General features: G+C 44.2%; 1 protein-coding gene across 2 annotated transcripts in view; it reads right to left on the bottom strand.

Annotated features, from left to right (window-relative positions):
• LOC135206648 (guanine nucleotide-binding protein G(i) subunit alpha) overlaps positions 1-12,075 on the bottom strand; it is a 152,039-nt gene that overhangs the window by 14,744 nt on the left and 125,220 nt on the right. For both annotated transcript variants that reach the window (XM_064238001.1, XM_064238000.1), the window contains exons 4-6: positions 3,512-3,630; positions 2,606-2,773; positions 2,123-2,217 (exon numbers count right to left, since the gene is read on the bottom strand). In XM_064238001.1, the coding sequence (XP_064094071.1) occupies positions 2,123-2,217; positions 2,606-2,773; positions 3,512-3,630 (382 nt within the window). The remainder of the gene's footprint in view (positions 1-2,122; positions 2,218-2,605; positions 2,774-3,511; positions 3,631-12,075) is intronic.

The raw sequence follows: 12,075 nt of genomic DNA, 5'->3' as shown, positions 1-12,075 counted from the left end.
GCATCGTTTTCGAGCGTCGGCGAGCCCGGCCTCGACCTTCTATCCAGACGGACACTGCCTTCCACGAAACGTATCTGCCGAGGTTGCCAACTCTCTATTTTTCGTACTTTTAATAGGAGCCTTTATCGTCCTTCGTACGTATTTTGAACGGCCTTACGGGCGAAACTGGGACCTGCATTGCCATCCTCTGCTGCACCTTTTCGCCGCCAACGTCGATTTTTTACCAGAGGTATCGCAGGGTTTTTGCGATCCGAACTGGCAACTCCGCCTCGGCCGCTAGCCCGCCGGCCGTCACCTCTCTCGCTTGTTCGGATTCTTGTGAACGGCTTCGTCCTGCCAACCTTGTGCTTAATAGCCACTGACTTCCCGACCTTCCTGCTGACTTGGAAAAAATGACAGTCTTGGTCCGAAGATGAGGAAGAATTGATTCTTCTCCTTATCTTAGCCCGAGGATCCGCCAGAACCCCCGAATCCTCCTCCAACGCTTGACTGGCGCTCGCCGTGACGTTATCGGACTTAGCGATGACGCCGAACTAGAGAAGACGAAGAAGGCGAATCACACTTTTTCTTTTTGTCTCTCTTATTCATTCTCTTCTCTATATCCTGTAATTTCTGCTATTACAGTTTGCATTGACGGGTCAGAAGGCGTATTAGCGTCTGGGTGCAGCGAAAAAGGCCGAGAATCGGTCTGTGACGTCCCATCACGCCCTGACCGTATATCGGAGTGTGACGTATGGTTGTGACTGTCATCCCTCTCGTAGGGAGAGCCTGAGAGGTTTCTGCTGGCAACCGCACGTTTGCTGCCAAACTACCTCCCACGTTCTGCATCGCTGTAAACACTGAGTGGGATGGTGAAGCCGCGGCATTAATTCCCATAAATTGCAAGCCCCGGGGATGAGGAACATCAGCGCTGCCGGACCCTGCTGGAACCGTGACGTCATATAATGCGCAAGCAGACCATCCAAGGTTGGTACGCCTGGTAGGCCTAGCGCTGACCACGTACCATCTAACCTATGCGCTTGAGTAGCAGGAGCCTGGAACAAAGATGGCGGATCTCCCCTCTACTTGCTGGGAACAAAGGAGAGTGCATATTATTCATAAGATTACCCAAGGCCCCTCCTGACGTTTCCGATACAGAACCGCTAGGAGAACCGAAGGGGTATGAGACAAATCAAAAGCAGGTGGAGAAACATATGGAGCAGCCTGGTTTATTGCCGATACAAAAGAAGCCGGTAAGGTTGGTCATCCAAAGATGGCGTCACCACCTTCCTTTTGTATTGGCTTTTCCCATAGAACTTCTTCCACTGTTCCACCGACAAACCGCGACAAACAGAACATGGATTAGTAACCGTACATACGTTTTCCCTGCACCTACTACACGTGGATGAGGATCCGTCGACACCGAAGTTAGGAACCTAGAATGGGGAAGGAAAGCCACTGACTCCTGGGCATTTCCTTTGTCTCCTCTTCGAAACTGTAGACGATCCCGATGTTGAGGCAAAATTCTCCATCATACCACGTATACACTCTTACCACACACTGATCACACTTGGAGAAAGAAAAGGAATGAAAAATAAAAAATGAAATGGATAAAGAACGGGCAACTGAAAAACCGGCTTTAAATCAGAATAAGACAGTAACACGTCTCATCTTAAAGGCGGTAGGAAAATAAATGGTGGGTCACAGGTAGCCGTGGGCATTCTGGGTATACATGCCCCGTGACCTGGTATAGATGCCATTAGTCCCTGGATCTCACAAGTGTAATTTTAATTCTACCGGTTTCCAGCTTGGCGCTAGTAAATCCTAATGTTAAGACCGAAGGTTTGTTTCGTGTATGAACAAACCTATAATATTAGGCAGATTAATTTTCCTATGAAGCATATGATGAACTATGAATTCATGATGAATGTTCAGCATATTAAATGATCATGAATAAGAATTCATGATGACTTTCAGCATATTAAAAAGAGTCTGAAACTGCAACTTAAGAAAAATGCACCACTGTATAAAAGCCAAGATCCTCACTAATATTCAACAAGTGATATTCCCTTCTTCAAGCTTCATAAAAATATTTTCTTAATATTGTTATAAACAGTCTATAAAGAAAAACTGTTGTCTTTACCTGACAAAGCAACAACAAAGACAATAGCTGTTACACCCTCAAAACAGTGTATCCATTTTTTCCTTTCAGAACGCTGACCACCAACATCGAAAAGTCTGCAAATAAAACAAATTTGTTATTTATCAAAAGCTTTCAATTCTTTGGGATAGACAAGAGAGTCAAATCCCAATTACCAGTCAACCAATATCAGACTCTACTGCCCTCAGAATACCCTACAAAAATGTCTTCTCTTGCAATAAAGTTTTCCACTTTAGTAGGAAATGATTTATAAAAATTGAACTATATTTGATCTGGCTACATACAAAAAATTAGTGTCAATTTTCCAAATAAGTAGAAAACAAAAGCTAGATCAGATAAAATGCAAGTTCATCCAGCGTAATTTCCAATGACCAGACTCGAGTATAAGTGTCAACTATAGTCAATTTTCTCAAATACTTTCAATGGACAAATTTGTTAAAATACAACCTCAAGGCGATCACTTACTTGAAATTAAGATTCTTGTATGAAAAGTTTGTCTCCACGATGCCAGTTGTTTTAACTCTTGTTCGTAAAACATCCTGCTGTGTCGGAATGTACCCCGGTCTCGATATACGATCCAAGGCATTCAGGTAATATGCCGCAGAATCATTAAGCTGATACTCCCGCGATCGGCTGAAAAAAGTGGAGGCGTTACATTTGTTAAGTAAAAGTCAACTTGATAATTAAAAATGCAATTCATAAATATACTGAATTCAAAATACATTACACTTTCAGACTTTGAGTGTGGAAAATTAACACTCTAAATAATTCTAATCTTACATAAGCTGTATAATGGGATAGCCTATATGATATGATCACTAAGACAAAACACTATCTTTGCTTATCCCCTAATGGAATTAACAGAGTAATTAAAAATAAAAAGAAATGGGATAGATAGTCATTCATGAGTAGTAATTGTCAAATATGGTAATCTGAGAGAGAGTTTTAGCAGACTGAATTTTACCTCTTGTCATACTGATAGTTTTAGCCTTAATTTAGACTGAAAAAGTTATTTTAAAAATTTCAATACATTTTGCCCTCAGATTTTATCTCATCTTTTCTTGGGTACCCTTGGCTTTTAATTTTTAACTGTGTACCCCAAGACGAACATTATTTTCCATGCTTTTACACATTCTGAGTATAAAAATCTTATTCCTGTAAATACAAAACTTTACTTTTCATCCAAACACGAAATTATCTTGTCTAACTGCCGTAATGCCTTAAAAGAACAGAAGACCACACTGGAAAAAACAAAATCATTAAATGAAATTACAAGTGAGGTTGTCAACACCCTTGGTGATGATGGGGTCTTGTCTGAAATGTAACTTTCTTGGCATATCTTTTGCTTGCTGCATGGACACAACTACTTACCTAAAACAATGCTGAACTCCGCTTTCATTCCATAATCGTTTCATTACTCTAGACAATTCTGGCGTCAGCTCTCCTTCATCTGCTGCACTTGCAAGTGTGAAAAAGTGTCTGGCATCATCCTGTTTAAACAATAAAGCAAATGCAATTATGCATTATATAATAGACTAACTAGACCACTGCATCAAATTATATAAACTCCCATTAGACCGCAGGAGATGAAACCTTAAAAGTTAATAAACAACATACATGATAATGTTACTGGAACATTAGTTTCAAACTCTTGTAATATGTTGCTGGGTAAGCTAGATGATACTGTAATCTAATATTTTAATATAAATACATTCTCGCGATCAGGGATTTTTTAAGGTTCAGAAACTATATGACATTTAATCAATTCCAAAATGTGACAATGAAATTAATCTGCTTTAATTTCTCCTCATTTGATCCAATTTCAAATATATACTACAAATTTCAATGGTATGCAATAACTTGAAGATATAAATTTGACTGTCAGACCAGATGACTTTTTGACAACATTATCCTTTTACCTTATTTTTTTCTGAGATGACATATATTATGATTTCAGCTACACAGAAATTACAGGTACATGAACAGATACAAAGCCACAATATGTGAACGAAGATGTTAATAATTGGATATGTAAATAAATCTGAAAAGAGAAATGAACAGCACCACCATACAATAATACTGCACAGATCAAATATGGTATTTTTATAAAAATGATATTGTTATGTTACAATAAAAGTTTTCATACATACTTACCATGGCAGATATATACTTAGCTAAGACTCCGTCGTCCCCGACAGAAATTCAAATTTTGCGCCACTCGCTATACCGGTAGGTCAGGTGATCTACCTGCCTGCCCTGGGCGGCAGGACTAGGAACCATTCCCGTTTTCTATCATATTTTCTCTCTTCCACTTGTCTCCTGCGGGGAGGCTGGGTAGTAGGCCATTAATCGTATATATCTGCCAGGTAAGTATGTATGAAACTTTATTGTATTATAACAATATCATTTTCATACAATGAACTTACCTGTCAGATATATACTTAGCTGATTGGCACCCTTTGGTGGAGGGTAAGAGACAGCTAAAAATGGAATAGACAGGTAAACAACATATGTTGTAGGTATAAAGAAAAACCTTGGTTCTACCTGATAGGTGGTAGACTTCGTGGCTGTAGCCCGGTAGTCTGCATCACTCAAGACTTTAGCGAGATATGTGATCTATGGCTAAGAGTTCTTGTGGGTCTGTCGATGGGTATATGAACCGCTTACTAGGCAGAAGCCTGAAAGGACTTTGTCAATGGGTACTGGACCACTTCTATGACAACACACCTTATGAAGGAGCACACACCCCAATCCCGACCACCTGATCCTAACCACCATGTTAGTATAAAGAATTGTTCTGAGTTATCCCCGAACTCATTACAAACAACCCATAACTCGAAACTAATACGCATTCATACAAAAATTCTCAAAAAAAATTTTAATACTCCTCTAAAAGATATCACAAGAGTTCCTTACTGAACAACAGTGACTGGCCGCCAGTGCAGCACCGAGCCCTCTTTGTCAGCAGAAATCTAGAACATATCTAGTAGAAAGGTATGTACAAAGTTAAGGATTGGTGTGTTGCTCCCGTACCCAGTATCGTATCCGCCGATACGAAAGGCCCCAGAGAAAAAAAAATTTCTCTAGGTCACGCGAACCTCTTTAAGATAGTGAGATGCAAATACCGAATTGCACCTCCAATATGTCGTATCAATGATTTTCTTTAGCGACATATTCTTCTGAAAAGAGAGAGACGTCGCCACTGCTCTAACTTCATGAGCTTTTACCCTTAAAAGCGGAAAAGAGTCGTCAGGACAGAACTTGTGAGCATCTGTAATGACGCTCCTTATGAAAGAAAGCTAATGCATTCTTAGACATGATTCTTGTGGGGTCCTTAATCGAACACCAAAGACCTTGCCTAGAGCCTCCCATTTGTTTCTTCCTTTGTAAGTAGAACTTCAAGGCTCTTACAGGGCAAAGAGACCTTTCTGTTTCTCTACCCACTAGACTCGATAAGCCTTTAATCTCGAATCTTTTGGGCCAGGGATTCGAGGGGTTTTCATTTTTCGCTAGAAAAGGTGTTTTAAACGAGCAGAAGGCCGAGTCTCTGTTAAAGCCAACTTCATCTTCAAGGGCGTGAAGTTCACCAATTCTTTTGGCTGTCGCCAAAGATAAGAGAAACAAGCATTTCCTCGTTAAATCCCTAAACGAAGCTAAATGAGGAGGCTCGAATCTGTCAGACGAAAGGAACTTGAGAACTACACCAGGTTCCAGCTGGGAGGAGTTAGTTCCTTAGATTTTGTTGTTTCAAACGATCTAATCAAGTCGTGCAGATCTTTATTATCAGCAATCTCTAGGTCTCTGTTTCTGAAGACTGCCGAAAGCATGCTCCTGTATCCTTTGATAGTCGATACAGATAAGTGAGAGTCCTCTCTCAGGAACAAAAGGAAATCAGCGATTTCGGTTATAGAGGTACTGGAGGAGGACAACTTCTTAGACTTACACCACCTTCTAAAAAATCCTCCCACTTAGACTGATAGACTCGTCTAGTGGAAGCTCTGCGGGTTCTAGCGATAGCGCTTGCAGCTTCGCGAGAAAACCCCCTCGCTCTGACAAGTCTTTCGATAGTCGAAAGGCAGTCAGAGCGAGAGCGGGGAGGTTTTGATGAAACCTCTCGAAGTGTGGCTGTCTGAGAAGATCCATCCTTCTTGGAAGGGATCTGGGGAAGTCTACTGTCCACTCCAGCACCTCTGCAAACCAATCTTGTGCTGGCCAAAACGGGGCTATCAGGGTCATTCTTGTTCCGTTGGACGCTACAAACTTTCTCAACACTTGCCCCAGGATTTTGAAAGGGGGAAAAGCGTACACGTCTACATGAGACCAGTCTAGCAGGAAGGCGTCGACCACGAGAGCTCTTGGGTCTTCCACCACTGAGCAAAAGACTTCCAGCCTTTTGGAAAGGAATGTGGCGAACAGATCTACATGAGGATGCCCCAAATATCCCAAAGACTCTGACACACCTCTGAATGAAGGGTCCATTCTGTGTGAAGGACCTGGCTTCTCTCCTGCTCAGTCCTGTCCGCCCTGACGTTTCTCGTACCCTGAAACAAATCTTGTCAGGAGGGAGATGTTCCTCTGGGAGGTCCAAAGTAGCAGATCTCTTGCTATTTCGTATAGGAACAAGGAGTGTGTTCCTCCTTGCTTCCGAATTGTAGGACAGGCCGGTAGTGTTGTCCACATTCACTTTTCTTGGACCACACTGTTTGCCACAAAAGGTTCGAAGAACTTTAGAGCCAAGTGAACTGCCAGAAGTTCTTTGCAATTTATGTGCCAGGACACCTGTGCTGCCTTCCAGGTGCCTGACACTTCTCTCGGTCCTAGTGTTGCTCCCCAACCCTTCTTCGATGCGTCTGAATATAACACTCGGCTTGGGTTCGGAACTTCCAGAGAAATTCCCTTGTTCTCTTTTAGAGGGGACAACCACCATTGCAGGTGTGGTTTCATTTCCATTGGAAGGAGAAAACTGTCGGAGAGAAGTCCCGTCTTCCAATTCCATGATCTCCTTAGGAAAAACTGAAGAGGACGAAGATGAAGTCTTCCTAGAGGAAAGAACTGTTCGAGCGAGGAAAGGGTCCCTAGAAGGCTTAACCGTTCCCTCGCCGAAGTTCGTTCTTTCCCTAAGAAGAGAGACTTTCTCCAAGCCTCTCACGATTCTCTCTTGCGAAGGAAATACTCGAAAACCCGAGAATCCTCTGAATCCCCAGATAGACTAAGTTCTGTCTGGGGATCAGCTGTGACTTCTCGAGGTTCACGAGTAGTCCCAACGCCTTTATCAGGTCTAGGGTCAAAGAAAGGTCTCCAAACACTGTCTCTCTGTTCTGGCCCTGATGAGCCAATCGTCCAGATATAGAGAGATGTTGACGCCTTTGAGGTGAAGAAACCTCGCCACATTCTTCATCAGGTTTGTGAAGACCTGAGGAGCTGTGGACAGGCCGAAACACAAGGCCCTGAACTGAAAGATCCTTCCCCCCGTCATGAAACGGAGGTACTTCTTCGAAGAAGGGTGAATCGGGACATGAAAATAAGCGTCCTGGAGATCCAGCGACACCATCCAATCTCCTTGACGTAAAGCCGCAAGGACTGAGGCCGAAGTCTCCATAGAGAACTTCTCCTTTAGAACGAACTTGTTCAGAGCGCTGACATCTAGTACTGGTCTCCAGCCCCCCGAGGCTTTCGCAACCAGAAAAAGACAATTGTTAAAACCCCGGAGAGTTTTGTTCCAGAGCTAATTCTATAGCTCGTTTGTCCCACATTTGATCCACCATCAGACGAAGAGTATCCCTCAGTACAGGATCCCTGTATCTGGCTGACAGTTCCCGCGGAATAGTCGTTAGGGGAGGACTGTCCTGGAAGGGGGATAAGATATCCGTCCTGATTATAGACATCGAAGAGGCGTCCGAGTTTATGAATGTCCAGGCGTCTGCAAATTCGAGAAGCCTGGCACCCACTGGTGTTTGGAGGTTGTCTGTCTCACTTCCCTTTCTTAAAGGGACGGGAAGAAGCTTTACCTCTCCTCTCAGGACCTCTCCTCTTAGAGGGAGCTCTGGAGGGAGGGCCTCCAACGAAGGGCTGAACAGTAGAAAGTCGGTCCTTTCTTGTCAACCGCAACTAGGGGTCTCTTCTTCCTTGCAGTGTGAAGGAGAAGATCCTGTGTCGTCCTTCTCAGTCAGTGAGCGAGAAATGTCCTTCACTAACTGAGAAGGAAACAAGAAGTCTGACATGGGAGCGAAAACCAGGGCTGCTCTCTGTGAGGGAGAAACCGCCTTGGTTAAGAAGGCACTAAAAATACTCCTCTTCTTAAGGAGTACCACTCCAAAGAGAGAGGAGACTTCTCCCGATCCGTCTTGTACTGCCTTGTCAATACACGACAGAATACTAAGAATGACTTCGGGGTCTAGACCTTCTGAGTCATGAGCCTTCTTAGACATCACCCCAATTGGACCAAGTCCTAGGAAATTGAAACACTCCCAAAATATGGAGGAGTCCCTTGAGGAGATGATCAGTCTCAGAAATCGCCCAAGTCACACGAGCTCCATTCAAAGCGTGTCTACGCGATGAATCAACCAAGGTTGAAAAGTCCGCTTCAGCCGACGCTGGGGAGAGAGAAAGGCCCATGTTCTCCCCAGTTCGGTACCAGACACCTCTTTTTACCAGAAAGATGGCTGGAAGGCATACAGAAGGTGGTTCTGCCAGATCCTTCTTCGACAACATCCACTTGTCAAGAGACTGTAGAGCTCTTTTCATAGAGATCGTAGGTCTCATCTTCAAAAAACCGACGAAGACTTCGTACGATTGCACTCGAAAACAGTGATCGAGGCGAAGGAGGAGCCGCAGGAGTCAACGATCTCCATACTCCTGCAAAAGAAGGTCCGTCAAAACTCTATAGTTAGAGAAGCCTTCTCTACCGAAAACCATCGTCTTCCGAATCTACGTCCACACCGTGCGGAAGAATCGGCTTGAAAAACGAGAGGATCTTCACCAGTTTCTCTCTCTACTACTGGCGACAAACTCCTACTAGGAGAGGGACTCATAGAGATTGAACAGATTCTCTCTCAAGTCTACTAGTAGTCTCGCGTCTGCTTGACTTCTCACGCCTGGCAAGCTCTTCGCGCTTGGCTGGCGCTTCGCGCTTGGCTGGAGCTTGTTGCTTGGCTGGCATCTCGCGCCTGGCTGACGCCTCGCGCTTGTCTGGCACCTCGTGCTTGTCTGGCACCTCGCGCTTGTCTTGTCTGGCGCCTCGCGCTTAGCTGACTCCTCGCGCCTGGCTGGCGCCTCGCGCTTGGCTGACTCCTCGCGCCTGGCTGGCGCCTCGCGCTTGGCTGACTCCTCGCGCCTGGCTGGCGCCTCGCGCGTTGGCGACTCCTCACGCCTGGCTGGCGCCTCGCGCTTGGCTGACTCCTCGCGCCTGAGCGTATCCTTGTCTAGAGCAACTCGCTCGGATTGCTCCTGACGCCTGAAAGAATCTTCGCGCCTGGAAGACGTCTCGCGCTTGTAAGGCTCTTCATGCCTGAAGGACGCTTCACGTCTGGCAGGCGAAAGAAGACGAGACTTCTTAATAGGAAGTCTAGCGTCCTTCTTGCGAGGGGGATCCCTCGAAAGAACTCCAACCAAAGAGGCTAACTGTTCTTGTACCGCTAGCAATATCCTCTTGGAAGCCACACCAGCGTCCTCTTCAATAGAAGAAGCAGAACTCGAAGGAGTGCGATCCTCTAACTACCGATCGAGTAGGCGTCGAGACCATCTTAGCCTTCTTGATAGAAGAGGGGGCTTCCTCCGAGAAGCGCTCCGGGCTCGAGTCAAACGCGCGTTCTTTCCAGTGCCTTTTCAGTGGCCTAGAAAGATCCGAGTCCTTCCACCCTCGTTTAGGTGAAGGAGAACCGGACGACGAGAAACAATCTCGTAGGACGCTTCTATTAAAGCGGTCCTGAGCAGACTGTAGCGAAACAGAACCTGCTGAAGGGACGCCTGGACCGTTGGGGAATTCCCCACAACCTCCGTGCGACTTTCGACTTTCCTTCTCCTCTGGGTATGTGAGTTTGGAAGAGGTCTAGGCCTGGGAGCATCGCACGGGACGGTCAGACCGCCCCCTCCACAACACTGGGAACACTCACTTCACTAAGTAATTCACTATCACTTCCCTTACCTTGCATGGCCGCCATTTTTGTCTCATCTTACGAAGAGTAGCCTTCAGATTGGCGATTTCAGAACGCCGAAATCCGAATGCAAAGCCTGTGAGGGTTCAGATACATAGGGAGAATCAAAATCATTAATACAGGAGAGTTAGACTCAGAAAAAGGCTCAATAGGCCTTGTACTCACACCCTTTTGTGCAGCCCGTCTAATTCTATCCCTCTCTAACTTCTTCAAGTAAGAAGTTAGAGTCTTCCATTCATTAGCATTCAACTTTTCACACTCAATACAGGTGTTAGCTAAAGAACAGTCAAACCCCCTACACTTACGACATACAGTGTGAGGATCAACCGAAGCCTTCGGTATCCTCACCTTGCAGCCTACATTCACACACACTCTCACACTAACACTTGAATCAGACATTCTATCAGAAAAATCAAAAGCAAGTCCAAATCCAGTCCACGGTAGCGAATGCCAAAACAACGATCCAGTACGTCACCAAGAAATCCAATATAGATGATCAAAAAGTCTTGAAAAGCGAATTCCAGTCAGGAGGTAGTAACAACAATGTTGATACCACGGCGACAGAGAAATATGATAGAAAACGGGAATGGTTCCTAGTTCCTGCGCCCAGGGCAGGCAGGTAGATCACCTGACCTACCGATAGCGAGTGGCGCGAAATTTGAATTTCTGTCGGGGACGACGGAGTCTTAGCTAATATATCTGACAGGTAAGTTCATTGTATGAAATTAGGATTTTGTACATACTTACCAAGTAATTACATAGCTAAAAGTTTAAAAGTACTGGCAGCTAAAAATTATGAAATTTGCAGTAGCAATTTTTTTGTTTTAAAAGTGTAGGTAAATAGCCTGGCCCACTTTTGGGAAAGAGGGGAACTGAGCAGAGAGAACCAATTTGTTTATGTAACTGTCCATGTGTGAGGAGGTGGGCGGGCTCTCATTCTGTAATTACTTGGTAAGTGTATACAAAATCTAATTTTATTATAAAAATACCATTTTTGTATATGTAACTTACCAAGTAATTACAGAGCTGATTTCCATTGACAGGAAGTGGGATACATGAATTATTCTATTCCCTAACAATGTTAATAACAACAATGAAATGAGAAAGAAATTTCTGCTAACACTCACAGTGTTTCTTTCCTTACCTGTTAAGAGAGCAGCATTTTCATGATACTGCTTCTGGCATCGTGGTCATCTTGACCAGTAGAGACGGGGCATTATAGCCACAGGTCATCTATTACATAAATGCGAGCCTCATAGCGGAGGATACTATATTTCCAAACGCTAAGGAGGACTAACAAAAAGAAGCCCCTGCAGAGGGCACAGCACCAAAAATAAATTAACCAGAGAAAAACAACACCTTCACCTATTCTTATGGTATATATTAAAATTACCACCACCCCAACCATATTATTATTATTATTATTAATAGGGGTTAGTTTTTCAAGACCTCTGAGTCTCAAGTAGACTCTTCTCGGACTGGTTCTCAGGGATCAATCCTGAGAGAGAGAGAGAGAGAGAGAGAGAAAAAATAGACTTTATTTAAGAAACCTGTCTTCTTTAAAAAATTTATGACTTTATTAAACCCCAACCATAAAACCTAGTGGGTACCCAGGTACACTGTAGCCTCAGATGTCCCAAGAACACAGCACAACATAAAAATCAAGGCGAAATGTGACAGGGAAGACACTTCCTACACTCCCTCTCCCAATACCATGCCAGTCAACGATAAAGATCCCAAGGTACTGCAATCTTTATGCGTTGTTTCCATGTCCCAGAGATA

The sequence above is a fragment of the Macrobrachium nipponense genome, chromosome 31, assembly GCF_015104395.2.
Source record: "Macrobrachium nipponense isolate FS-2020 chromosome 31, ASM1510439v2, whole genome shotgun sequence".
Classification (NCBI taxonomy): domain Eukaryota; kingdom Metazoa; phylum Arthropoda; class Malacostraca; order Decapoda; family Palaemonidae; genus Macrobrachium; species Macrobrachium nipponense.
The sequence above is the reverse complement of the archived record's forward strand: the minus strand, read 5'-3'. Positions and strand labels throughout refer to the sequence as shown.